At 38.1% G+C, this 27,662-nt stretch overlaps 1 protein-coding gene across 1 annotated transcript in view; it reads right to left on the bottom strand.

The window, feature by feature from the left end:
• FBXL13 (F-box and leucine rich repeat protein 13) overlaps positions 1-27,662 on the bottom strand; it is a 219,973-nt gene that overhangs the window by 186,197 nt on the left and 6,114 nt on the right. The window contains exons 2-7 of the mRNA XM_086397072.1: positions 16,885-16,988; positions 16,334-16,424; positions 5,324-5,391; positions 4,360-4,514; positions 2,936-3,045; positions 794-958 (exon numbers count right to left, since the gene is read on the bottom strand). Coding sequence (XP_086253198.1) covers positions 794-958; positions 2,936-3,045; positions 4,360-4,514; positions 5,324-5,391; positions 16,334-16,424; positions 16,885-16,988 — 693 coding nt within the window. The remainder of the gene's footprint in view (positions 1-793; positions 959-2,935; positions 3,046-4,359; positions 4,515-5,323; positions 5,392-16,333; positions 16,425-16,884; positions 16,989-27,662) is intronic.

The following is a 27,662-nucleotide window of genomic DNA, read 5'->3' as shown; positions in this document are numbered from 1 at the left end:
AAAGAAGAAACAGTGGACAAAAATGTCCTCATTCTGACTCTGTGCTATACATAAAGTGCGAGATGAAATACAAATACAGGTATACATCTTGTTCCCCAAAATAACTTGAGCTCAGCTCTACATTTAGAAAGACGGGTTTAGTACATGGGATTTTATAATGTAAATCTGCCATCAGCCAGAATAAGGTGATATTTTACAACTCTTCCATTTATCAAGTAGTCCCACAAAATAGGGATTACATATTTATCAAAACAGGACAGAATATAACCAGTAGTTGGAATTATGGTTTATATTTCAGAGATCAATTCAATGACTTATAAGATATAGATACATGATTCTTGTTTTTATGAACTCACAATCTAAGGAAGAAAGACAAGAAGCATAAATATGTTTAACTAACTGAAAGTTGCATTATGACAAGCCCCATTTACATTCCAGAGTATAGGTGTAACATTTAAAGTTAAAGGATTAGGGATTAGAGATTAAAAGGTATGCAGTGAAGTATCTAAAATCTGTTGTACCTTAAATGACAACATGTTCTTGAATGAGGAAGGAAAGAAAGACATTTTTTTCATTCTTATTTACTATTTCTTTAATTTCTCCATTTTTGATTATCATAACAATTTACAACCATCCAAATGGATGACTTCCAAAAACTGAGATAGCCCAAAGGCAGTTGTAAAAAATGTTTTTTCTTCAAAATATGGTTTCCATCGTTCATACAAGGTTCATAAAACCACTCTCTAAGAAAACATTATCAAAACAACTAGTTAAGACATGAATTCATACGAACCTGTAATATTGCTCTTTTGGGTAACTGTGAAATGTCAAATTCAGGAGTCCCACCTACAAGAAAGCCTTCAGACACAAATTGTTCAGGAAAAAAGTATTCTTCTTTAGAACTTGTTTTGAATTTTAACTTGGAGAATTTTTGTAATTGAAGTTCATGCTTTAGCATCTGCCATGAAAATAATTTACAGATTCCATGGAATTGTTGTAAGGACTAAATGAGATGATACATATAAAGCACAATGCTTGATACAATGATAGCACCAATTAAACATTATTATCATCATTGTCATTATATAAATTATCATTGTCCAGAGCATATGTAATAGTCTCTGAACCACCAAAGCATTATAGATCATTTCCACTAGCTGTCATACAATACTGGCATAGGCAGTCACCTTGAAGATGTGGTCCAGCCTTCTCTTGTAGAAATGAGAAAGCTGAAACCCACAGAGTCAAGGTTCTGGTAATGACAGGACTGATACTTGGCGCACGGAAGGGTAAGGGTTACCCTGGAGCTATAAGAGGCGAGTCAGGGGACTTCTTTGGTCCAATGGTTAGGACTCCACCCTGTCACTATCAAGAGCCCGGGTTTAAGGTCCCTGGTTGAGGAACCTAAGATGCTAGAAACCATGTGGCATGGCCAAAAATGAAAAAAAAAAAAAAAAAATATATATATATAAATGTTTTTCTTTAAAAAATGTCAGAAGGAAAGAATTTGGAGAATTGCCTAATGTATCATTAGAGTAAATCCCCATTTTTACTTTCAATACATTCATTAAAAGCACATAATCAAGGAAAAAACCCTAAAGGGTAAATGTTGTACCCATACACACACACAATTTTGCTGTAATATGTGTACATATTAGAGCCTAAGGAAGAGCGCACAACGGAGACTAGCACGTAGCTCTCTCCTCCCAGCAGACACCTGCCATCCTCACTCCACCCTAGTGAATGCAGTAGTACTGTTAGGCCAAGAAATCACATAGCTAAAGTAAAACATTTTCTTTAAATACTCAATTAACTATTTAATACATATCTACTCTAGTATTCTTGCCTGGGAAATCCCATGGATGGAGGAGCCTGGTAGACTACAGTCCATAGATAGGATCACAGAGAGTCGGACACGACTGAGCGACTTCACTTTCACCACTTTCACTTATATTAAGGATAATATTTCTATGTCATGTATAATATACACTGTCATACATATTTATATATATATATATATCAATTACTACAAAACATCATGTTTAGTATATGGGGATGGTTAGAGAACAGTGCTGCCTTCTCTCAGGGACATTCAGTTTAAGGGGACATAAAACAGCAGCCTGGTCACGCTGGCCACCTTTTCACCAGGAACCGTAAAACGGGGTTTAATTTCTTCCTATTTTTCTCTTTCCTATTTATCCCAACTTTATATTTCAGACTATTAGTAAAACATTACATACTAAATAATGTAACTACAAAAAATTCCAGCATGTTTCTGTATCTGTTCCTAGCAGTTACTGTGAATATTCTAAAAAAACATTAAATGATAATTTACTATACTGATAGCTAAAGCAAACTAGAGATGTTTTTATTATATAAGTTTGGAGGAGTTTGCTTGGATCCTCTGTTTTGACTGCTTTAATTTCTCATAGGTGTCCCAGTTAAGAATGGTTCAAGTGTAGAAATTCAGTAGTTTTAAAGATAATTTAGTATTAAGATTTTAATTTACTAAATTGGATGTTCAAAAGAGTAGACAGAAGTGTAATCTTATCTAGAAAAGAATAAATTTAGTCTTTATTATTTATTTCTATTATAATCATATCAAACAATTTCTCTTCCACTTTAAACATTTATTTCCACTTAAACACTTGCTGAAACAAAATTCTTAGTGTCTTTATCAATAAATTTAAGTGAAATGTTAAAAAGATTTTTCCTTGATGTTGAACTTCAAATGAAAGAGCAAAATTCATTAGGAAATATTTTGGGTAAGTGAGGAGGCATTTAGATGATTAAATTAAAAGAACAAGGACCCCATTAAAAGTATATAATATTCAAATCTTTAGTGTTTTCCACACACAGTATTATTATCTGAGACAACATCAATGTAACAGCAAAGTTCAGTTTCTAAAAAAAATAAGTTTACAATATGCCATACCAGCTCATCTTCTCTCTTTTTAAACTTATGTCTTGCTCTATCCCTCCATTTATTTAGGGTAACTATCATCTTGTAGCAGTGGAACATCTTTTGTATCCGCAGTAGTGCATCTGAAGAAAATGCATTAGATTACTGTATATAATTACACGGTATTATAATTAATATTCTATCAGGTTTATAATATGAAACAATGCTGCATCTCATAGTTTTTATTTTAATTGCATCTGAAATTGATTACTATTGACAGCAATATATAGTACTGCTGAGACTTCATTAACTTGTAAACATTACCTTAGCCCTTATAAATTAAGATATTGTAGACGTAACAAAATGTCAAGTTATATAGCATTTCCTTTTTAACAAATCTGTTCTTTATAAAACCAGAACTTCCAGATTTATCCATAGAAGTAGAGTCATGAGATAGTACTTTTAAATACCCTGTGATTAAATAGATTGCTATATATATGTATATATATATATATTTATATGTTTAAGCAGGGGTCCAAAGCTCAAACACAGGGGCCAGGCCAGGCAGGAGGATGATTAAGGCAGGCCTCGGGGACACCATTCTTAACTATCGCTAATTGCTTCCTCTCAGAAATAGAGACCCACTACCTAGCTTAATCGGTAAAGAATCTGCCTGCAATGTAGGAGACCTGGGTTTGATTCCTGGGTTGGGAAGATGCCCTGGAGAAGGAAATGGCAATCCACTCCAATATTCTTGCCTGGAAAATCCCATGGACAGAGGAGCCTGGCGGGCTACAGTCCATGGGGTCTCACAAGTCGGACACGACTTAGCGACTAAACCACCACCACCACCCTAATGTTAAAATCACCAGAGTCCACTCTGAGGTACCAACAGGAGCCAATCAAGAGGAAAGGATTTACTGATTTGCAGCAGCCATAAACAGATCAATATGTAGTTAGCTGGATGAAATCTCTACTCCTGCTCTGAAGAGCACATACATGCACTGTCCACTCATTACAACTATCGAGGGTTTAAGTAAAAGAAAATTATTTTTCTCTAAGTTTTCTCAGAAATTCATTAAATAAAATATAAAGAATAAAGAGCTGTTTATAAAAAAACAGTCAATTTTGATATCTATCTGTCCATCTACCTATCTATCCCAACTCTCTATTTTGTAAAAAAAGTTAATAGTAGCTCCCTATTTATATTGAAACTTGTATATATATCACACAAATAGATATAGAATTTTATTTAAAATATGCCTGCTTTCTTTTACACTAAAACTCTTTGAGACAAATCTCATTAAATACTTTAAATTCGTGACTTTACATTTCATGACAGTTTTCTAGACATAAAAATAATAAATTCTCTAGTACAAGTTATGTTTAACTGTTAAGTTTGTTGAAACTTTGGATCCATGAAAAGAAAAACCAATTGTTACTATATAAGGATTTACCTCTAAGTTGTTCTTTTCTATTTTTCACATAAGAGTGCCAGTGATGTAATACATGTTTTTTAAGTCTGAAATTGGCATATACTATTGCTGCTTCCATTTTTTCAGCCAGAAGTTCATCTTCATTTGTAGGAGGTATTGCTATCTCTCTCCATGTGCTATAAGCAGAAAACACAGGAATATGATATTTTGAAGTTACAGTAATACATTAGTAAATAAACAGAAAGAGAAGAAGTAATATACTGGGCCTCCTTTACCTCCTCAAAAATCACAGCTTCAAAGAAGCTGTTAAATTATTTGCATTGTTTTATTTACAATCAGTCCTGGCATTTTCTTTAAGCTTGCATTTCCCTTGTCTACATTTGTAAAGCCCCCAAAGCTCTGAAATTGAAACTTTTTTTTTTCTCCCATAACCTATTTAGAGGCAAAGCTAGACCTGACCTAAACTAATTTTGCATCAAAACTTCTCAGAATCTGACACATCACGGTTCATAGTATTTCTTCATTCCACTTAGCAAGAATATACAAATACATTGTATTGTAGAAATACTAATGTGTTCAGATATGTTTGGTTCCAATGTGCCATCCCAGACACAACTGAAGATGTTATATAATACACAGTGTGTGCAGAGATTTTCTTTCTAAAAAAATTTGAAGAAAGGGAATCTAGATTTCCGAATATGTCTGTCTCCAGGGATTTCAGATAAGGGGATTATAGACCCGTACTTTCAGTTTTGAAGTTCTATTTAAAAAAAGACAAAGTGGTACCTTGAAGAAACAAAGACTATCTTGTAACTAAGTCAAAGCTGAATAAATATAAAAGAAATATATAATATAAAATGGTGAAAACAAAATTAAATAGATAAAATCAGTACAACTGGCCAAAAGTGAGTTGTTCTTCATATGGAGAATCTCTAGAATAAGAACACAAAGAGGAGGGAATAATATATAAAACTCATGTTCTTACTGAAAGTGGGTCTTCAGTAAACGCCCCGTATAAAAAGTACATGCTCTTATCATTAATTCTGGAGTCATCTAAAATGAAGGAAGACATGAAATAACAAGCATTAGAAATAAATGAAATGCAAAGGCTACCTCTGGAAGATATAGAAGAGAATGAGAGCAGTGACTGCATCTGGGAAGTAGAGTTAGGCCTAGGGAGATAGGAACAGATTTCTGGAAGAAGTATAGACCATTTATATATTTTGGAATTTTATTGTGCATGCCTAACTATTTTTTTAAGTTGAAATCACAGCTTAAAATTTCATTATATTGCACTTACTTTAAAGCATTTTAAGGTAAACACTTATTATATTGACAGGAGTATAGAGTTGCTAGACCAGGGTTGGCTAGTCACTATTAAGTTGAATGGTTTTGCCTTCTCAAGAGTAGAAAATGAGGGAGGGATAAATTGGGGGACTGAGATCGACATATACACACTACTATATGTAAAATAGGTGACTGATAAGGACCGGCTGTACAGCACGGAACTCTACTTAATACTCTGTAATGGCCTATATGGGGAAGAGTTTAAAAAGGAGTGGATATGTGCATATGTGTAACTGACGCACTTTGCTGTACACCTGAAACTACCACAACATTGTAAATCAATTATACTCCAATCAAATCTTTAAAATATAAATAAAATGGGGGATGAAACCAAAGTCAAAAAAAAAAGTAGAAAGTGAGATTCTCTGTTTTAAAATATATATAGGAATGCCTCATTTAACAAGCAGGAATAGGAAAACTACGTAAGTTGAAAGTCTAAACTGTGGAATACACTGAAAGAGATGCAGGCATCACTTCCAGTTACTCACAATGACACACATTAATGTGGGAATAGCTCACCAAGGATTGCTGACATTGTTTGTGCCTTCTCTGTGTTCTTAACTATTTATTATAGGTACATGGCTAGTGTTAAGTGTGAATGATGGTTTTCTCTTGTTCTTGCCACCTGTTTACCATTTGTTGTTGTCTACTCGCTAAGTCATGGCCAAATCTTTGCAACCGCATGGACAGCAGCATGCCAGGCTTCCCTATCCTTCCCTATCTCCTGGAATTTGCTGAGATTCATGTCCGCTGAGTCAGTGATGCTATCTAACCATCTCATCTTCTGCTGCCCCCTTCTCCTGTTGCCTTCAATCTTTCCCAGTATCAGGGTCTTTTCCAGTGAGTTGGCTCTTTGCATCAGGTGACCAAAGTTTTGGAGCTTCAGCATCAGTCCTTCCAATAAATATTCAGGGTTGATTTCCTTTAGGATTGACTAGTTTGATCTCTTTGCAGTCCAAGGGACTATTATGGTCATATCTATTGAGTGTAGAGATAAGTTTCGTTCAAATATATACCAACTTCCCAGAATTCAGACAGAATTCAGTAGGTGATGACACCCCACTCTAGTACTCTTGCCTGGAAAAATCCCATGGATGGAGGAGCCTGGTAGGCTGCAGTCCATGGAGTTGCGAAGAGTTGGACTCAACTGAGCGACTTCAATTTCACTTTTCACTTTCATGCTTTGGAGAAGGAAATGGCAACCCACTCCAGTGTTCTTGCCTGGAGAATCCCAGGGACGGGGGGGGCCTGGTGGGCTGCTGTCTATGGGGTCGCACAGAGTCGGATACAACTGAAGTGACTTAGCAGTAGCGGCAGAATTCAGAATTCTACTTTTCCAAGTCAAGGATTTTTCTCCTTTGCTCATTGCTGTAAATGCTTTGATAAGTTAACAGATACAGCATGCACATGTTGATCATGAAGTCAATTTTAGGCATATAAGAAAGGCCTGTGTGCCCCCTGATATTCTGCCTCATGTTCAACGACATTTGAAAATTCTTGCTTTTAATGGGGATTACAAGTAAACTGTCTGTGGTGAGGGGAGAATATAAGTTATTGAAGTCTTTCTTTACTAAATTCTGATCTTCATGGGGGAAAGGAATCCAGGGGAGTAAAATCAGAGTATTGGGGTTGGCGGAGGGGGAGCTGCATGACATCTGTCTCAGCCCCATGGATTGTGGGTCTGAGCATTATGGAGGAAGAGACTACAGCAAAATCCAAAAGTTGCTCTTATGAGGTGTACAACACAAAATAAGGAAAGGCATTTCCCCCACTTCTGTACAGCACACACGGCACAGTGCCATCAAATTTCACGTGACTTTAAATTTTGTAAGTTGGGAATCATGTGATATAAAAGTATTACCTACCAAAATCTTACATTATGCCAGGTTTTGAAATAATGCAGACTCTCAAAATAAAGTTTTATCAAGAAGCACTTTATTTCAAAACTGGTGGGAAAATGAATGGAAGGTTTTAAGTTCTTGCTACACCATGGTACTATTTGGGCATGTAAATAAATGTGGCCTTAGTCTTGAAGTACAGGTTTGACTTACTAAACATCTTCAGAAAAGTTATAAAAGTTATCTCTTTTGAACAGTGTGACCATCAGTTATGGTTTGGCTAGAGCAAGGAATCCAGTGAAAGGAGTGCTATTTTGGCATCAGAAGGATTTGTGGTTAAAGGAGCCTGAAGCTCCACCTCAAGTTAGACATCAGAGCTCTTAGGAAGTCAAGAATAGCAGCACTATGACTCCACCTTTAGATGGTTTCACAGGTTTGGGACAGAAACAATCTTGGAATTCTTGAATTTACACAGAACAGCTTTGGGATTCCCAGGAGCAACTGATTGGAATTTTAAGGAAAAACCAACCTCTGTGTTACCCAGATAGGGCCTGGAAGCAGTGAAATTTGGGATATCAATACTGTTAGCAATGAGATGTTGAGCTTCCCTGGTGGCTCAGTAATGCAGACATGGGTTTTATCCCTGGGTCGGGAAGATCCCCTGGAGAAGGAAATAGCAACCCACTTCAGTATTCTTGCCTGGTAAATCCCATAGACAGAGGAGCCTGGTGGGCTACAGTCCATGCAGCTGCATAAAGAGTCAGACGTGACTTAATGACTAAACAACAACATCAAGTCAGCACTCTTACTGGTATCCCAGGTTGCTGACAGCTGGGGAAATTTTTAATTAATCAATTAATTTTATGGGGAAATTTTGAAATAAATGAAAGGATAATGAAATGCCATTACAAATCATTAATCCTAGTTTACAAACATACCAAATTCATGGCTGTTTAATGTCAGTAGTGATTGGTCCCATTAATTTTAAACTTTGTAAGACACTTACTTTATTTGTGTGTGTGCTCAGTAGCTTCAGTTGTATCTAACTCTTTGTGACCCCATGCACTGTAGCCTGCCAGGCTCCTCTGTCCATGGGACTCTCCAGGCAAGAATACTGGAGTGGGTTGCCTGCCCTCCTCCAGGAGATCTTCCCAAACCAGGGATCGAACCCCTGTCTCTTATGTCTCCTGCACTGACAGGCAGGTTCTTTACCACTAGCAGCACACTAGGCTTCCCTATCCTTCACTATCTCGCAGAGTTTGCTCAAATTCATGTCCATTGAGTCAGTGATGCTATCCCATCATCTTCCCCTCTTTTCATTTTTCTTTCAATCTTTCCCAGCATCAGGGTCTTTTCCAATGAGTCAGTTCATCACCCCAGATGGCCAAAGTATTGGAGCTTCAGCGTCAGCATCAACCCTTCCAATGAATACTCAGAGTTGATTTCCTTTAGGAATGACTGGTTTGATCTCCTTGCAGTCCAGGACTCTTAAAGAGTCTTCTCCAGCACCACAGTTTGAAAGCATCAGTTCATTGCTCAGCTTTCTTTATGGTCCAACTCTCACATCGGTATGACTACTGGAAAAACTACAGCTTTGACTATATGGACTCTTCTCTTTCAGCCTTATCAAGAGGTTCTTTAGTTCTCTTCACTTTCTGTCATTAGAGTGGTATCATCTGCATATCTGGGTTGTTGATATTTCTCCCTGCAATCTTGATTCCAGGTTGGGATTCATCCAGCCTGGCATTTCACATGATTGAATGTTTATGTTCTCCAGAATTCATATGCTGAAACCTAATCCCCAATGTAATGAATCGTATTTAGAGGTGGGGCTTTTTGGAGATGATTAGGTCATAAGGGTGGAGCTCTCATGAATAAGAAGTGTGTCTTTAGAGAAGAGACCCCAGAGAGTTCAGTCTCCCCTTCTGCCATGTAAGATTATAACAAGAAGATGGCAGTATATCAACCAGGAAGCTGGCTTTCAAGACAACGAATCTACCAGCACCTTGATCTTGGACTTCCCAGCCTCCAGAACTATTAGAAATAAATTTCTCTTGTTTATAACCACCCTATCTATGATATTTTCATTATAGCGTCCTGAACAGACTAAGACAGGGTGGAGTGAATTAATTTAAATCCCTCCCAGTTCTAAAATATTTATTTTTCATAGGCTATAAAAGTTATTAGTAAAAACAATAATAGTAAAAAAGAAACCATGCCTTTAATGAAGAAGTGAGCAGGGTCTAACATAGGTATCATGGCATGACATAAAATGTTAGATTTCTCACGATGAGTAGTTTTATTTTTTGACCTCAATATTATTGAAAAACTGTTTAATGCTCAAGTGGCTTTTGTACATGGAGGGAAACAGTGACTACTCTTTGTATTTTAGAGCTATGTTTAATAAACATATTTAATTCAGTACCACTTGGAAAAGTCCATTTTTGTTAAACATGTAAATATCTATTGCAAATTTTATTAGGTAAACTCCTTGAATGGCATCACCGACTCGATGGGCATAGGTTTGGGTAGACTCTGGGAGTTGGTGATGGACAGGGAGGCCTGGCGTACTGCGGTTCATGGGATCGCAAAGAGTGGGGACATGACTGAGCAACTGAACTGAACTGAAACTCCTTGAAACAACTTAAATGAAATTAAAACCTTATTAAGATGTTCTTTAGAACTCTCAAATGCCATACATAGCAGAAAAGCATACATTATGCCATACCATTAGCTACTATTACTAAACTTCACACTTAAACTTATCCTAAAGTAAACAGTATGAATCTAGTTGCATATCTTCATTTGTTGTTGTTCAGTTGCTAAGTCATGTCCGACTCTTTGCAACCCCACGGACTGCAGCATGCCTGGCTTCCCTGTCCTTCACCATCTCTCTGAGTTTGCTCAAAGTCATGTCCATTGAGTTGGTGATGCCATCCAACCATCTCATCCTCTGTCGCCCCCTTCTCTTGCCCTCAATCTTTCCCAGCATCAGGGTCTTTTACAGTGAGGCGGTTGTTCGCATCAGGTGCCCAAAGTATTGGACCTTCAGCACCAGTACTTCCAATGAATATTCAGGTTGATTTCTTTTAGGATTGACTGGTTTGATCTCCCTGTAGTCCAAAGGACTCTCAAGAGTCTTCTCCAGCACCACAGTTTGAAAGAATCAATTCTTTGGCACTCAGCCTTCTTTATGATCCAACTCTCACATCCATACATGACTACTGAAAAAACCATAGCTTTGAGTATGAGGACCTTTGTTGGCAAAGTGATGTCTCTGCTTTTTAATACACTGTCTAGGTTTGTCATAGCTATTCTTCCAAGGAGCAAGCATCTTTTAATTTTGTGGCTGCAGTCACTGTCTGCATTGATTTTGGAGCCCAAGAAAATGAAATCTGACACAGTTTCCATATTTTCTTTATCTATTTACCATGAAGTGATAGGACCGGATGCCATAATCTTTGTTTTTTGAATGCTGAGTTTTAAGCCAGCTTTTTCACTCTCCTCTTTCACCTTTATCAACAGGCTCTTTAGTTCCTCTTCACTTTCTGCCATTAAAGGGATATCATCTCCATATCTTCATATGCATATCGGCATATCTTCATTATTTCTATACTTTTTAAATTTTTGTTCCTTCCAGATTACAGTGACACTTGTGTTCATGCCTGCTCAGGAAATAGTAATCCACCCACTCTCACAAGAGAACAAATACTTTTGTAAACCAGCAAGATTATAGGATATGGTTATCTTGTTTGGGGAACAAGGTCTATCTGCTTCTCCCAAAGTATTAAAGCCCCAAATTTCCTTTTCATAGTTAAGCTTTGTTTGTTGTATCAGTAAGATTTTTTTAAGTCCATATCTTTCATTTAAAGTTTGGTAACAAAGTGCTCTCCCTGCCGGCAAGAATAGAAGGCGACATGCAGTCTGATACTTCGGTGTAAGAAGTAAAAGGGAAGGGGGACACAGTGTATTTGCTCACATTCTTTTCAAAAATAACAATGGGGAGACACACTAAAAGCTACTAAAATTGGTTACCTAGAGAAAGGGATGGAATAGAGTAGATACAGAGGCTGGAAAGGAAATAGTACTTCCTTGAATACTCATTTTATTGCTTTGATTTTGCCATCATGTGATGTTAGAAATAATTGAAAAAGCATAATTATAGCAAAGAAAGAAAAGATGACCATCAACACAAACAATTATTATTTTAAATAACAAAAAAGTATTATTTTAATGAAAATACCAGGTAGGATATACACATCTTCAAAGCAAAAAGAACTGAGTAATTTTCTTAAACTGCTTTCCATAGTTCTATGGTTAGTGGTCTTCTTGTATAGTTATTTCAAAACCATTATATAGGTATTGTAGGATGACACTAATAACCAATTAGTTAATGTCTGTAAGAATCAAGATTCATTAAAAGTGGGTCAAGCAGACCACGGGCGCCTCCGGATACAATGCGCTGGACAGAACCCAACGTCCACTCTGCAGTATTCTTGTTACCAGAGAACAAAAGGAAAAACAAACCTGAATATCACGTTTGTAGATCTACCTTCAGACTTGCAGGAAATACAAGAAACAAAACAAATGAAAGGAATTAGAGGAAACAAGAATGTGGGACCTTTTACATGACAGATGATCTGTTTTCTTCAATAAATTAGTGGCATGGGGAAAAAAGAAGAAAGAACTATTGCTGATTACTAGAGATATTAGATATTAGTATGGAACAACCAAGTATAATATGTGAACCCTGTATGGATATCAACTTAACAGAGCCATATGTAAAAAGGCATTTTTGAGGCAATTTGGAAAACCCAAATATGGAGTAAATATGGAGTCTATATATATATCTGAATGTAGTCAGTCCTAGACGATATTCAGGAGTTATTGCTCATTTCATTACGTTTCATAGGCATTTGCACTGTGCTGTGTTCTCTGTCAGGTGGTGCAGTGGTAAAGAATCTGCTTCCAATGCAGGAGATGTGGATTCTGTCCCCGGGTAGAGAAGATCCCCTTGAGCTGTTGTTGTTGCTGTTCAGTTGCTCAGTGGTGTCCCATCCCCTGGAGTAGGAAATGGCAACCCACTCTGGTATTCTTGCCTGTGAAATCCCAAGGACAGAAGAGCGTGGTGGGCTCCAGTCCACTGGGCTGGACATGACTGAGTGACTGAGTACAATATTCTCTAAAAATGCCGTTTCTTGTTAAAGATGCACAGTGAAGTATTTACCAGTAAAAGTAATACAGCTCCCGAGATTTACTTTCTAATACTCCCAACCAAAGGTGGAGAGGAGAATAATTAAGAAAATTGGCAAAATATTCATTATTGTTTAAGCTGAATAAGGGGAATTATTATATACTCTCACTTTTGAGTTATGTGTAAGTTTTTTCTATAATAAAAATGTTTTAATGCTATAAATGCCTTTTCTTCTTGTAATTAGTAGGCCCATCTAGAGATTTCATTTCCTAAGAAATGAGAATCAAGTCTGTGAAGTTATTTTTCCTTCTTAACAATAGACAATTCTTTCATCTTGGAACACACAGTTAGACTGTCTATCTACTGTTATGAGAACAATTTCTCTGTCTTTTATAATTGTTTGGCTTATGGTTTCTTGTATTCATTCTTCTCTTGGCAAAGAATAACAAACAAATGCTTATTATTAAAATGGGCATGTAAACAGGCTGTCCTTGCTGGGCAGGACTGCGTAGTGTGAAGCCATGATGACTGCACCATAAAAAAATGCTGAAACCATGCAAAGCACTCTTAACTATCAATGAGGAAAATTGCGATTGTTTGTGATCTATAAAACATTTTAATCAAAACATTAAAATCTCTCTGACTAGCAGTTATAACTATAGGAAAGAAAAATAAAGGGGGAACACAACTAATGTTTATTTGGTGTACTATAATTTTAAATGCCTTGGGATTGTTTGGTTGTTAAGTTGTGGCTGACTCTTTTGTGACCTCATGGACTGTAGCCTGCCAGGCTTCTCTGGCCATGGAATTTTCAGGCAAGAATACTGGAGTGGGTTGCCATTTCCTTCTCCAGGGGATCTTCCCAACCCAGGGATCCTGTATGTATCTTTTGCATTACAGGCAGATTCTTTACCACTGAGCCACCAGGGAAGCAATCATTGCATATGGTGACTACAGCCATGAAATTAAAAGATGCTTGCTCCTTGGAAAGAAACCTACAACAAACCTAGACAATGTGTTAAAAAGCAGAGACATCATTTTACCAACAAAGGTCTGTGTAGTCAAAGCTCTTTTTTTTTTCCAGTAGTCATGTATGGATGTGCAAGTTGGACCATAAAGAAGGCTGAGTGCCAAAGAATTGATGTTTGTGAATTGTGGAACTGGAGAAGACTCTTGAGAGTCCCTTGGGCTGCAAGGAGATCAAACCAGTCATTCCTAAAGGAAATCAATATTTCCTTTATTTCCTGAATATTCATTGGAAGGACTGATGCTGAAACTGAAGCTCCAATACTTTGGCCACCTGGTGTGAAGAGTCAATTCATTGGAAAAGACCCTGATGCTGGGAAAGATTGAAGGCAAAAGGAGAAGAGGGTGTGGAGGATGAGATAGTTAGATAGTATCACCAACTCAAGGGACATAAATCTGAGCAAACTCCAGGAGATAGTGAAGTACAAGGGAGCCTGGTATGCTACAGTCCATGGGGCTGCAATGAGTCAGACACGACTTAGCGACTGAACAACAACACAGATTTACAGTTTGCAAAGTTATATCTAGTTTCTGTTTTTTTCTGACTTATGAAGTGGGCATTATTTCTATGCCTTGCTGAATTTTCATATCCCATTCTAAATCTGGATCCGCACCAGTATTTTGTACTTTTAATGTCATGAAATATCTCTGAAAATTTATTTTCAAGTGAAACTTAAGATTTGAAGTAGCTACAGTGTCTCTTAGAATTCTGTGCAAACTTTTAAAGATTCTCTATAGGGTTATAGCTAGACATGGGACACAATCTGATTGTGTTTTATGAGGTCAGTTTCAAAATATTGCCAATGTTTACCCTTCTAGATCAGTGGTTTATAATAATTTTAGTATCTTACAGCAGTGGTTTTTCAAGCTTTTTTTCATGCGACATTATTCTCAATTCAGGACTATTCTAGAGGATAAGGGGTGAAGAGGAGAGGGCCAAGAATGCCATCCCCTGGATCTTCCCTTTCCAGCTCCTGAGGTTGCCCCAAAACACCTCCAAGAACACACTTTGCAGATGTCTGTACTCTATAGTGGATCAAAATTCTGTGCTTGATAAAGTCATTGAGACTCACATATGATGCAGATCATCTATGATCAAACAAATGGGTTCTTCCCAGTGTACTGGTGCCTCAGAATCATCCCAGGCTTGACAGAAATTCTCATCTATTTCTATCTCTCTGTTGCAGACACTGGTTAGGATCCAATGTTACTCTCTACCCATCCTTCTTCTTGTTTTTTAAACAAGTTTTTAAATTTATTTGTTTTCCCTGGTGGCTCAGTGGCAAAGAATACACCCGCAGTGTAGGAGATGCAAGAGACACAGGTTCGATCCCTGGGTGGGGAAGATCCTCTAGAAAAGGGAATGGCAACCCACTCCAGCATTCTTGCCTGGAGAATTCTATGGACAGAGGAGCCTGGCAGGCTACAGTCCATGATGCAAAGAGTCGGACATGACTGAGCGACTAACACTTTATTTCTGGCTGTGCTGGGTCTTTGTTGCTGCTTGGGCTTTTCTCTAGTTGCAGCGAGCAGGGGCTACTCTGCATTGCACAGGCTTCTTACTGCAGTGGCTTCTTTTGTTGCGGAGCACAGGCTCGAGGGCACTGAGCTTCAACAGTTGCAGCATTCGGGCTCGATAGTTGTGGTTCCCCAGCTCTAGTGCACAGGCTCAGTAGTTGTGGCCGATGGGCTGAGTCGCTGAGGCATGCGGGATCTTCCTGGATCAGGGATTAAACTTGAGTCTCTTGCGTTGGTGGGTGGATTCTTTACCACAGAGCCAACAGGGAAGCCCCTCCACCCATCCTTCTAAATGACTCTTCGGTTCATTCCTGGCTCTCAGCACTCACTGTGACCATGACTTTGATTGCACTTTTCAATGCCTGGCTTCACCAGCAACTAGCCCTGCCTACCCTAACCGAGACACTGGTGAGGGATCTAGAGATATCACACGTCTAATTCATGTTGCTGTTTCTCTCCCCACATGCCTTTTGTTATTTTACCTTCTCTCAGTTACACAATCTTTGTTCTAAAAGTCTCCATATCCTGCAGTACTTCCTTGCCCTCTTTACAGGATCAAAACCAACTGTTGGAGCTGGTTGTTCCTCTCATTAAGTTGGTCTGGCTTTTAAGTTAGGTTCTTATTAATGTTTCAGCCATATCTTTGTAGCATAGTTCCTGGACAGACAGCAAAGAAAATGGAGGAGGATGGAATACAGAGGAAGTAGATTAGAATGGAAAGAAACTATCCTCCTTTAAAGCTTTCCATAATGCTATTTTTTCTTTTTTTACCATTGTAAAGATGCAAGAGAGGGGCAGAAGGAAAAAGGGGGAAATTTAATGGAAAGATTTTATCAGAAAGATGAATAATAACTGCCTCTCCAAATGCTTCTTGGAAGTTTGGGGAGGTTACTATAAGTGTTGCTTTGTGTGTGTGTTTGTATATATGTATGAAATGTTGCTTCACTTTCCTGAGTTCCTCAATTTCAAAAACAATTTGACCTCATACCTCTCATGAAATCTAAAATCTATTTGAGAGCTTCCATCCAAACTTAAGATGTATAGTGTAGAATGTTTGGTTAATAATACTTACCAGCTGATCATCCAGTCCAAAAAGTTGTTCCAGGTAAGTTTCAGACAGTCTCCGAATTTTTGGTTTCATTAATGGATCAATGCACATATCCCTTTAAAAAATCATAAGATGTAGTCAAAAAATCATTTCATTTCATAGCTGTTAGTTCCATTATTAAATCTGTGATTTTAAACGGTGGAGGGGAAGGGAAGCAAAAACACTTCCCCTTGGGATAAACATGTCAGAATCTCCTGGAGAACTTTTTCAAATTACTCCCCCTCACAATTCTGCTGAGCTCCCCAAATAGGCATGCCTCCATCCTCATCCTCAAGTTGAAATAAACTGCCCTATGAGCACATGTTCTTGATAACAGTGTGCTATGTTTCTGAGTTAGGAACAAGTGGAGAAATTGTTACTATTGAAGTTTAGGGGATTTAAAAGCCCATGCAAAGATTCTTTAATAATCTTAAGATTGGAAACATTCATTAGCAAGACCTCTTTGGATACTATACAATGAGTGTTTTATCTTCAAAATAAAATATCTCCCTACCATTAATCACAAGACTACTCACCAGAGTAGAGTTTCAAGACCATTTTCCATTATTCCAATGATCATTTCCTCTAAATACCTCAGAGGATCCTCAGGACATGTAACCAGTAGACCACATAACAGAGCCTGGGGAAAGGAAGTAGAATCAGTGTGTCTGGATCTGCATGTTCCTCCTAAGCAACAGATAGACTTTCTGTTCAGTCAATTACAAAGTCAAATAACATGACAGTTTTTTAAGTAAATGTGCCTTATAGATACCCCCTCTATATTTATTCAGTGCTACCAAATGACCAAAACAAAATGCAGTTTACCTTTACTCTTTAAAAAAATCCATTATAAATGGCAACAGAGTCATTGCACAGAATTTTGCATTACTTGAGAAGTACTTTACAGTCCAAATGAAGACATAGTTGTGATTACCATAGATCAATGGTTTCTACCAATTTTAAATATGAAGAACCCTTTTTTATTGATGTATAGTTGATTTACAATGTTATGTTAGTTTATGGTGTACAGCAAAATGCTATATATGTGTATACATATATACATACATACATATGCTGTGCTGTGCTTAGTTGCTCAGTCATGTCTGACTCTTTGCGACCTCGTGGACTGTAGCCCACCAGGCTCCTCTGTCCATGGGGATTCTCCAGGTAAGAATACTGGAGTGGGTTGCCATGCCCTCCTCCAGGGGATCTTCCCAACCCAGAGATTGAACCCAGGTCTCCCACATTGCAGGCAGATACACACACACACACACACACACACACACACACATACATGCATACATATATATGGGCTTCCCCAGTGGCTCAGTGGTAAAGAAACCACCTGCAATACAGTAGATGCAGGAGACATCATGAGTTCAGTCCCTGGGTGGGGAAGATCTCCTGGAGGAGGACATGGTAACCAACTCCAGTGTTTTTGTTTGGAGAATCCCATGGACAGAAGAGCCTGACAGTCTACAGTCTATAGGGTCGCACAGAGTTAGACATGACTGAAGTGACTTAGCAATCACACATGCATATAACCATGTATATATATAATTTTTCATTATGGTTTATTATAAGATATTGAATATAATTCCTTGTGCTATACATTAGGACCTTGTTGTTTATCTGATAATCCCAAACTCCTAATTTGTCTCTCTCCACTTTTCCTTTTTCCTCTGGTAACTGTTTTCTATAACTGTGAGTCTGTTTCTATTTTGTAAATAAATTCATTTGTATCATATTTTATATTTCACATATAAGTGATATCACATGGCATTTGTATTTCTCTTTCTGGTTTACTTCACTTAATATGATAATATCCAGATCCATCCATGTTGCTGCAAATGGCATTATTTCATTCCTTTTTATGAGCAAGTAGCTTTCTATTCAGAGAAGGCAATGGCAACCCACCCCAGCGTTCTTGCCTAGAGAATCCCAGGGACAGGGGAGCCTGGTGGGCTGCCGTCTATGGGGTTGCACAGAGTTGGACATGACTGAAGTGACTTAGCAGCAGCAGCAGCTTTGGTTGTATATACTGCATCTTCCTTATCCATTTATCTGTTGGTGGACATTTGGGCTCCTTCCATGTCTTGGCTATGAGGAACTTCTTTTTAAAGTCAAAAATTCCTCAGACTTAACCATGAAAATGACTGAGAAAATCCAATATCAAAATCAAAATTTACTGTGAATCCAAAAATTCTTTTAAAAATGCTTTCAAATTTTATCATTCACAACATTTTCAGGGTTATATTTGAAAAACTGTAGCACAGTTCATATACTTGATAAACAAATGACTTATTGGATTATATCTAAGATAATCCTTAAGGCACATATATGGAACATCAGAAAGCTGCTGCCATCTTATTTTCTTCTATGAGTTCCTCCCAAAAGAAGGAACTTCTTATTAAAGTATTGGTGAGACATACATTGAATATCTCTCCATCTGAGACAGAGGAAAAGGATTTGCAGCACACATCTCACAGAAACCACCTGGAATCCTTAGACATTTCTCTTTGCCTCTTGGTTCACTGGTGGGTCTTCTGGGTGTGTGTGTGTGTGTCTGTGTGTGTGTATAGTGACAGAGGCACTCTCTTTGGCTCTTATTCCACATAAGATCTACTTTTGCTGGATTTTTTCCTGCTCTTCTAACTCTTATGAACAAAATAATTCCACCTTCCAGTCATGCAGAGTTCTTCCCACCTCCATGGGCCAAGTCAACAGATGCAGGCCTGGGGTCCTGTATTAGATCCTCAGCTGTTCTCACAGTATTCCTTCAAATAAGAAGAGGATCATCTCTCTTGATTGAATCCGCACAACACATTTTCCTCCTTTCAGTAACTCCATGTCCCCCTCTTGGTGTGCAGCCTGCAAGTCGGGAACCTAGCCTTTAGGACTGTGGTAAGACCTCCATGTCTCTCCCTCCCCACCTCTGCCTCCTGACCTAGCTGCACCCCAGGTGCTAACAGTGAGCACTCAGCCATCTGCAGACTAATTTCCTTTTCCCTCAAACCTAAAGAATATTGTGACAGAGGAGATCAGTGTTTTCACAAGTTGGCAAGCTGGATTTGAATAGCCTTCTACTGAAGTTGTTACCTGGAGGCTAGACTTCAGAGCCTGGCAGGCTACAGTCCATGAGGTTGCAAAAGAATCAGACACGACTTAGCAACTAAACCATAACAATAACAAGAATTCAGCCAACTCCCTAAACAGCCCTGATGAAAAGCCCATCTGCATTCTAGCACTTCTGTGCCTTGATCACCAGAGTACTGAGCTCCTCCACGCCCTGCTCCACACCATCCTTTTCATCCTGGTCTGGTATCCAGAGGACATCTGCATCAGCATAACCTGGGAAATGACCTGGTCTCAGAGGATGAGACATAGGAACCTGCATTTTGATTAGCTCCCCAGGTGATTCTTATCACACTAGTGCCTTACTGGAGATCACCTTTAAAATAAATTATTAAGGAAACTGGCATCTGATTAATAAATATGAGAAGTTGCTTATTTCTTTACATTTCCAAGTTCCACAGACCAGAAAACTACTTTTCCTGGAAAGTTATCCTGCAGAAATCAAATCAAGTTGAAAGAGTAAGTCTCTGGATTGCTAATAAAGTCATGTAGAACTAGCATACTTCAAGTGTTCACTTTTTACATAAGAAATCTCATTGTTCATAGTTTCCCATTGGGCAAAAGAAAAACCTGAGGTTCCACATATTAATGTGAGAATAGTGCATAGCTCCATATAAATAAGAAAGCATATTTCTTATGCTTATCTGTTAGTGAATCAACAGATTTTTTTTCTGCTCAGTGAAAATAAAAACTGTAAAACCATTAACTTGCTTTTTATAAGCAGAGACAAAATATGCAAACATGCCTGCAAGATGAATGTTTGATTCTGAAAAACAATGAGTAGGGCTTTGTTATTGCTAGTTTTCTTAGTAAAAACTTACATGGTCAAGGACAAAAAAACACCACAACTTAGTTGTATTCTTCAGGTTTATAAATTCACAAAGCAATTGTGCAAGACTCCACTTTCTTTTGGCTCTGCTTCCCTAATCTCAGTCCAGAATATTTCTCAGATATTCTGAAAAATGTCTGGGTACTGAGGACAAATGGGAGTTTATCCAGGACAATTGTTTCTACTCCTTTACACTACTACCCATCTTTCAAGAAGCAAGATAATGCAATGAATGGAGTCCACTGGGTTTAACTCTTGTTCTTCTGTTTCCTTAACTACACATGGGATAACAAAAGTATATATGTTATAGGGCTATCCTGATAATTAAATGAATTCATGTATGTAAAGAACTTTAACTTGTTTCATAGCAGAAAATAAGTACTCAATAGATAATAATGATAGTAAGCCATCATCATTTTTAAACCATTTCATTGCTAATTATCATTTCCATTAGAGAAAAAAGATTGGACAAAGAGAAAAGAAATTTAAAAACATTCCCTCATACCATTCAAAGGCCAGTATAATGACAGAGGAAGAGAGACTGGCTTTATATCAAGTCTACTAGAAGAAATTAAGACCAATGCGTTTGGTGGGAAATGGTCAGGAGGGAGAAATTTATAGAACAATAATTTAAGCAGCAAGATAGTAACTGTCTATTAGAACTATGGGTAGATGTAAGACACTTGAGAGAACAAATCTTGTTTATCTTTTTAGATACCCAAATAAACATAGTGGAAAAAAATGCTAAGGGCCTAAATAGCAATACAGAAGATAATTTCTTCTTGAGGGCAGAGAAGAAATGACTGCCAAGTGCTTGTGGGATACTCAGAAGTTGGAGAAACTTTCAAGTGGTAAGGAAAGGGTAAAGGTCTTCTCTTGGCAAGAGCAGAGCCTCAGGAGCACAGACCAGTTTGGCTGGAATGGAGGATAAATGTGAGAGATGAAATGAGAGTCACTCTGTGAAGACACCAGAATTCCATACTGGGACCCAGGACTGGTTCCTCCTCTACACCCATTAGGTTATTCATGATCAAACCCATGCAAGATCATTCATGTGGCCAAAGTCACAGATGGCCATATGTCAGAGAGTCACAGTTCAGTGTGTTTCTAAAATCCCTCTAGGGATGACCTTGACTTTTAGCAGGTATATTCTTCTGGATTTCACAGATGAGGCAAAGACGGGCCAAGTGATTCACAGAGCCAGCATATTTTTAAACTACAAACCCAGGACTCCTCCCCTGCCCATACCATGCACTGAAACAAAATTGTGTTGCATGTGTATCTTCCTCCAGAACTTGAGGATTTTTTTTCACATTATCTATCCCCCAAAATTTTATTCGTATGTAAATGCCAAAACACATTCTTATTTCAAATAGATCAAAATCAACATATAGTTTACACCTTGTTGCTGTTTTTTTTTCTTTCTTTTTTTCAGATGAGATTGCTTTTAAAATTGCAATGTCAACATCACATACAGAAACGCCTTTATTTAGGAAGTGGCCTAAGTTCCTCGGAGAAGGCAATGGCATCCCACTCCAGTACTCTTGCCTGGAAAATCCCATGGGTGGAGGAGCCTGGTGGTCTGCAGTCCATGGGGTTGCTACGAGTTGGGCATGACTGAGCGACTTCACTTTCACTTTTCACTTTCCTGCGTTGGAGAAGGAAATGGCAACCCACTCCAGTGTTCTTGCCTGGAGAATCCCAGGGATGGGGGAGCCTGGTGGGCTGCTGTCTATGGGGTCACACAGAGTCGGACACGACTGAAGCGACTTAGCAGCAGCAGCAGCAGGCCTAAGTTCCTAAACCCTGTTCAAAGTCCCTTCTACCTCCCTCCCCTCCAACCTCCAAAACAAGTCCAAAGTGACATCTCAGAAATGCTCACCATCCCCATGTGTGGTAGAGATGGTGTTGGCATGTGTTTCTATGGATGTTACTAAGTTAAAAATGTGAAAGTAAAGGGAGTTCTGTGTCTTATGGACGTTTAAGTAGAGGGTGTCAAATTTTTATTTTAGATACCCTATAACTAAAAACATATTGAAGATTATGGAAAGGGACCAACTGGCCTTAACCACTAAGGAGGGACCCCAGGGACAGGAAGATGCCCCTCAAGGTCAGAACTTGAGGAGTTTTAAGGAAGACTGGACAGGTGAGGAGACACAGCCTGTATAAAGTGAGAGTGAGACACTGGATCCCAGGCCCAGCAGGATCGTGCGTGGCCCAGTGGGGAGGTGGTTACCAGCTAGGTAATCCCTAGTTGAGTAGGTGAATTGTTACTAGAGAACTAGTAAGTCATATGCTTTTTGGTTAAGTGTCCCATGGGTTTGTCTCTGAACTGCATCTGTGAATTGGTGGGCTGGGCTCAGCAAGCACAACTGCCCCCAGGAGAAGCCACAACCTTCTAGCTCCAAGGTCTAGCAAGATGAGTTAGTGTGACCAGTTCCTTCTCTTCTGCATAAGCCTGTAGTTTCTTGCTCACATATTCAGTAATCCTGATTCTTAAAACTGTGGCAAGTATTTGCAGCAATTAGTCTAAAAAAAATTCTGATAGTAGAATCTATGTGATTTAGAAATAAATACAGTATTTTTAAAATACGGTTGGAAACTTAATCATGAAAGACACACAAACTATAAAAACTACATAAAAATTTTTTTAAAGTATTTATTTCTAAAAATGGAAAATTTTGCATAAAAACCATGATTTGTAACTTAAACATGCCCTCTGCTGGGCAGATCTAGTTTTGCAAATTCCTTTAATCTTTCTTACATGTTAAACTGAAATCTGAGCTAACACTTTTTCACTCTCAGATATAGTTTCTGTATGTAGCTGTTTAATAGTTTTGTAGACACTATGCCCTTAATATCTTGCCCGTCTTTGGTCCTTATGGGGCAGGCCTTGTTTGTAGACACTGTGCTGACTTCTGCCCAGCTGTAGGAAACTGAGGGAGAAACAGATTTCTAAATACTTTTGATGACCTACTTGTGATAGTCTACCAACAGGGCTTCATTGTATGGACTCCTAGCTTGGTGATAGCTTTTTAAAATACAAATATCTTTTGAAAGGAATATCTCCAAGGAAGGAGATTTCAACAGTGGTAGGATGTGTATTTCAGAGTTCTCAGAGAGAAAGAAATGATGACTATAGTGGAGTGAAGAATTAGAAGGCAGTATTCCATTTCCCTACAGTTATATTCAGGTGCAGGCTCTCAGTGTTGACAAGGACGCAGTTTTTTTTAACCTTTGAATTTCTAAAGTATACTTTTGCCAAATCTTAAAATAATATATAGAAAGTAAATATTTTATTGTCCAAATCCCCAAATCTTTGATCATTTAGTTCATTTATTTCAAATCTAAAATTAAAGTTAAAAAATATTTGGCTCCAAGGTCTGAAAAAGGTCTCTCTGTTTATTTCTGTTGTATAAACAAATACATCTAGGTTGCATGAAAGCTGTGCTAGATGCATAAGGGAAAACACTAGCTTGCTGCAACACAGAAGATACGAACCATGAAGGAAGAGATTATTTCCTGTGATTGATCACAGTGGTTTCAAATTTATTTTTTAAATCAGAAAGAAAAAAATCTTTTAAAAAAGCTAAACTCATGAGAATACCCAAATGTAATCCAGATGAAAGCAGAGTTGCTCTTGGATGTTTCTGGATGGGTATAAATGGAAAAAGCAAAGCTCTTTTTTAACCTCTATAGCACACCCTACAGGAATTCTTAGAACTAGGATTCTGCTAAAAAACAACAACAACAAAAAAAACCTTTGGAAATCGATCAGCGTGCGATCAGCCACACACAGGCCTGCCTGAAGCCTGAGTGAGAGGGTTTTATGAAAGTGCCATTGTAAACTGGAACAGAGGCTAGCCCATCTAGGGAAGAGGGTATCCAGGAGACCCCAGCTGGCCAGAGGAAAAGGATTCTCATCCCAAGGAGACCAGACAAAGGCCTGCGACCTGCCCAGCCTTCCTGACTTCCTGACTTCCTCGGATGAAAAGCCAGCACTTCCTATCAATTAGTGTTTTTATGCTTCCTATGCTTTCTCTGTATGTTTTTCTGATTCTCCACCAATAAAATTCATTTGATAGTAGTACGGGAAGCAAAAAAAAGGAAGCACATTTTCCTACACATAAGCCTGTTTTCATTATTATGTTTTAATATAGGAACCCTTTCTGATTATAAAAATAGTATATATTAGATGTAATTTGGAAAATTAAAAAATACAGAAAATAAAAATCAACCATCATCCTGACAACCAGAAATAACCTCTAATAAAAATTTTAATTTTAGTCTTTCCTTAATACATACATTTTTTACAAAATTAAAATTAGGATCATAATATATATAATTTATTTCTCTTTTTTAAAAATTCATGGCTAGTTAGTATATTGTGAACATTTTCCATGCCACCAAAAATTCTTCAAGACATCATATATTGAGATTGGTTGATAATCTATTGCACAGGAAGGTACCATAAATGTTAAAAAATTTCAAAATGAGTGGACATTTGTTTCTTTTTCCCATTATTAAAAATTATGATATACATATTAATTTTCACAGCAAATGATAATGTACATATCTTCACTCTATTTCCCTAGAAATAGAATATAGAATCAAAATGTGTATTTTGAAGCTCTAAATACATTTCTCAAAATTGCTTTTCTAAGATTATCAGTTTATACTTTCATTAGTAGCCAGTGGAAGTGTCCATTTCACCTTGCCAACTCTGAGAATCAGAACATTTTTAGTTTTGATTTGAGGAAAAGACTTCGTTTTATCTATATTTCATTTTTGTCCATGAGGTAGTTTTCTTACATTTCCCAACTGCTATAGACTGAATCATGTCACTGAAAAATTCATATATTGAAACTCTAATCCTCAATGTAATGGTATTTGGAGACTGGGCCTTTGGGAGATAATAAGGTTTAGATGAGGTCATGAGGATAGGATCCTCACAATGGGATTAGCACCCTCATATAAAGAGACACCAGAGAAATCTGCTCTTTCTCTGCCCAGTGAGGACATGGTGAGAAGGCAGCCATCTGCAAGCTAGGAGGGGAACCATCACCAGAACTCAGCCATGTTGGCACCATGATCATAGACTTTCAGTCTTCAGAACTGAGAAAACAATTTTTTGTTATTTAAGCCACCCAGTGTATGCCATTTTATTTTAGCAGACCAAGACAACTAAGAGACTAGCCAGCCATGATTTTCTATACATTTGATATGTCCTTCATTTAGATAGGGATGCAAGATACAATAGTAACCAAAGAATCTCAAAGGGACGGTAAAATTCAGAAAGATAGCAGGACCACTTTTTGAATCCTTACTCATACCCCCAGAAGTCTCGCCTGGAGTCTTTCTCAGCTAAGTGTTTGAAGGCTTTTGTGGTTTAAGACAAGCCATGGCAACATTTAGTCCATGACTTATTCTCTGTTTTAGTCCATTTGGAATCTTAGAGCACTAGAGACTGGATGACTAATAAGCAACAGAAACATATTTCTCTCAGTTCTAGAGACTGGGAAATCCAGGATCAAAGTGCAGGAAGATTCTGTGTCTGGTGAGCAGCACTTCATAGATGGCCATCTTCTGACAGTGTCCTCATGTGATGGAAGGATCAATAGAACTCTCTGGAGTCTTCATTATAAGGACTCATACTCCATCTATAAGGGCTCCACCCTCATGATCTAATCACCTCCCAAAGGCCACACATCCTAATACCATCACATTGGAGACTGGGTTTTAACATATGAATTTTGGGGAGAAACATTCAGTCTACAGAATGTTCATATCACTTTGTTCATTTCCACAATAAACACTAATCATTATGATTCCTGAAGATTTGAAAATAGTTATATATTTGCTTTGGTGCATGTGAGAACAACTGTCCCATCTGTGACACATTGCAGGTGACCAACCTGACTAGACAGCCACTTCACCCTCCCTGTGCAGACTCTTGCTAAAGTTCCAGAAACTAGGTGCCGGTGAAAACAACAACCTTCTCAGAGACACAATGATCATTTCTGGGTCAAAGGTAATTTTCTCTGACTTATTAAATATGTTAATACATTTTCAACTTGCACTGTCTAATGTGACAGCTATTAATTTCATGTTGCTATTGAGTCAGACACAACTGAGCGACTGAACAATTGAGCACTTCATATGTGGCTTGTCCAAACTGACATGTGCTGCAAGTGTAAAGTACACACTCAGTTTTGAAGACAATATGATTTTATAGTGAGTCAATATGAGTCCATATTGAAATGATTATGTTCTGGATAGATTGGTTTGTAGAGAATCTAATGTCACCTATTTCTTTCTACTTCTTTAATGTGTCTGTAGGACACCAAAATGGATAAATGCACAGAGTACTAAGGAGAAACTTTGAGCTAGAGACAGCTTCAGAGTCATAGCTGCAAGTGGTTGAAGCTGTTGAGGTGTTTTCTACCAGCACCGGAATAGATGCCCAGCAAATGTTTGCTGATGAAAAATGGTCTAATGTACCCTTCTTAGCTGACCACTCTTGCCATTTCATCCAAGAAAAAAAAAAAAGATCCTAATCTGTTGTTAAAAAAAAAAAAAGGAACCTGACTAACTTGAATTGAACATAAAATCCAGCAGTCTTTAAGCTGGTGTGCAAATCTCTGCTGCTGCTGCTAAGTCGCTTCAGTCATGTCAGACTCTGGGCAACCCCATAGACGGCAGCCCACCAGGCTCTCCCGTCCCTGGGATTCTCCAGGCAAGAACACTGGAGTGGGTTGCCATTTCCTTCTCCAAAGCCCACAAAGGCTTTCCGAAGGGTGTGTGAGAGTGAATAGTATAAAAGACTCCCCAATCTCCAGAGCCTCGCCTTCTCCATATATTCTTTCCTGAACTTAATTTGCCTCAGGACACATTTTGTGGTTTTCTTTTCCCATTCTTCCCTTTCACAATAGCTTTCTCCTAGTCTAGAAAGTTAGGGCCTGTCTCTCATTCATCTGGAATCTTACTACAAAGAAAACCGAGTCAGAGAAATTTAGAAACTTGCTCAGACTTACACAATTAGTAATTGGCAAAACCAAGAGTCAAACCTAGGCAATCTCATAATAAAATATTAATGAAATTCCCTTGCACTGCTTCAGCTATAAATGTCAACTAAACATGGAGTTTATCGGGTCCTACACTAGAAATTCTAAAGGTAGATACTGCTTTTCATTCAGTCGTTCAGTCGTGTCCGACTCTTTGAGACCCTATGAACCGCAGCACACCAGGCCTCCCTGTCCATCACCAGCTTCCGGAGTCCACCCAAACCCATGTTCATTGAGTCAGTGATGCCATCCAACCATCTCATCCTCTTTTGTCCCCTTCTCTTCC

Source organism: Bos grunniens, chromosome 4 (assembly GCF_055505025.1).
Source record: "Bos grunniens cultivar Pamir isolate PY7600 chromosome 4, Bosgru_T2T1.0, whole genome shotgun sequence".
Classification (NCBI taxonomy): Eukaryota; Metazoa; Chordata; class Mammalia; order Artiodactyla; family Bovidae; genus Bos; species Bos grunniens.
The sequence above is the reverse complement of the archived record's forward strand: the minus strand, read 5'-3'. Positions and strand labels throughout refer to the sequence as shown.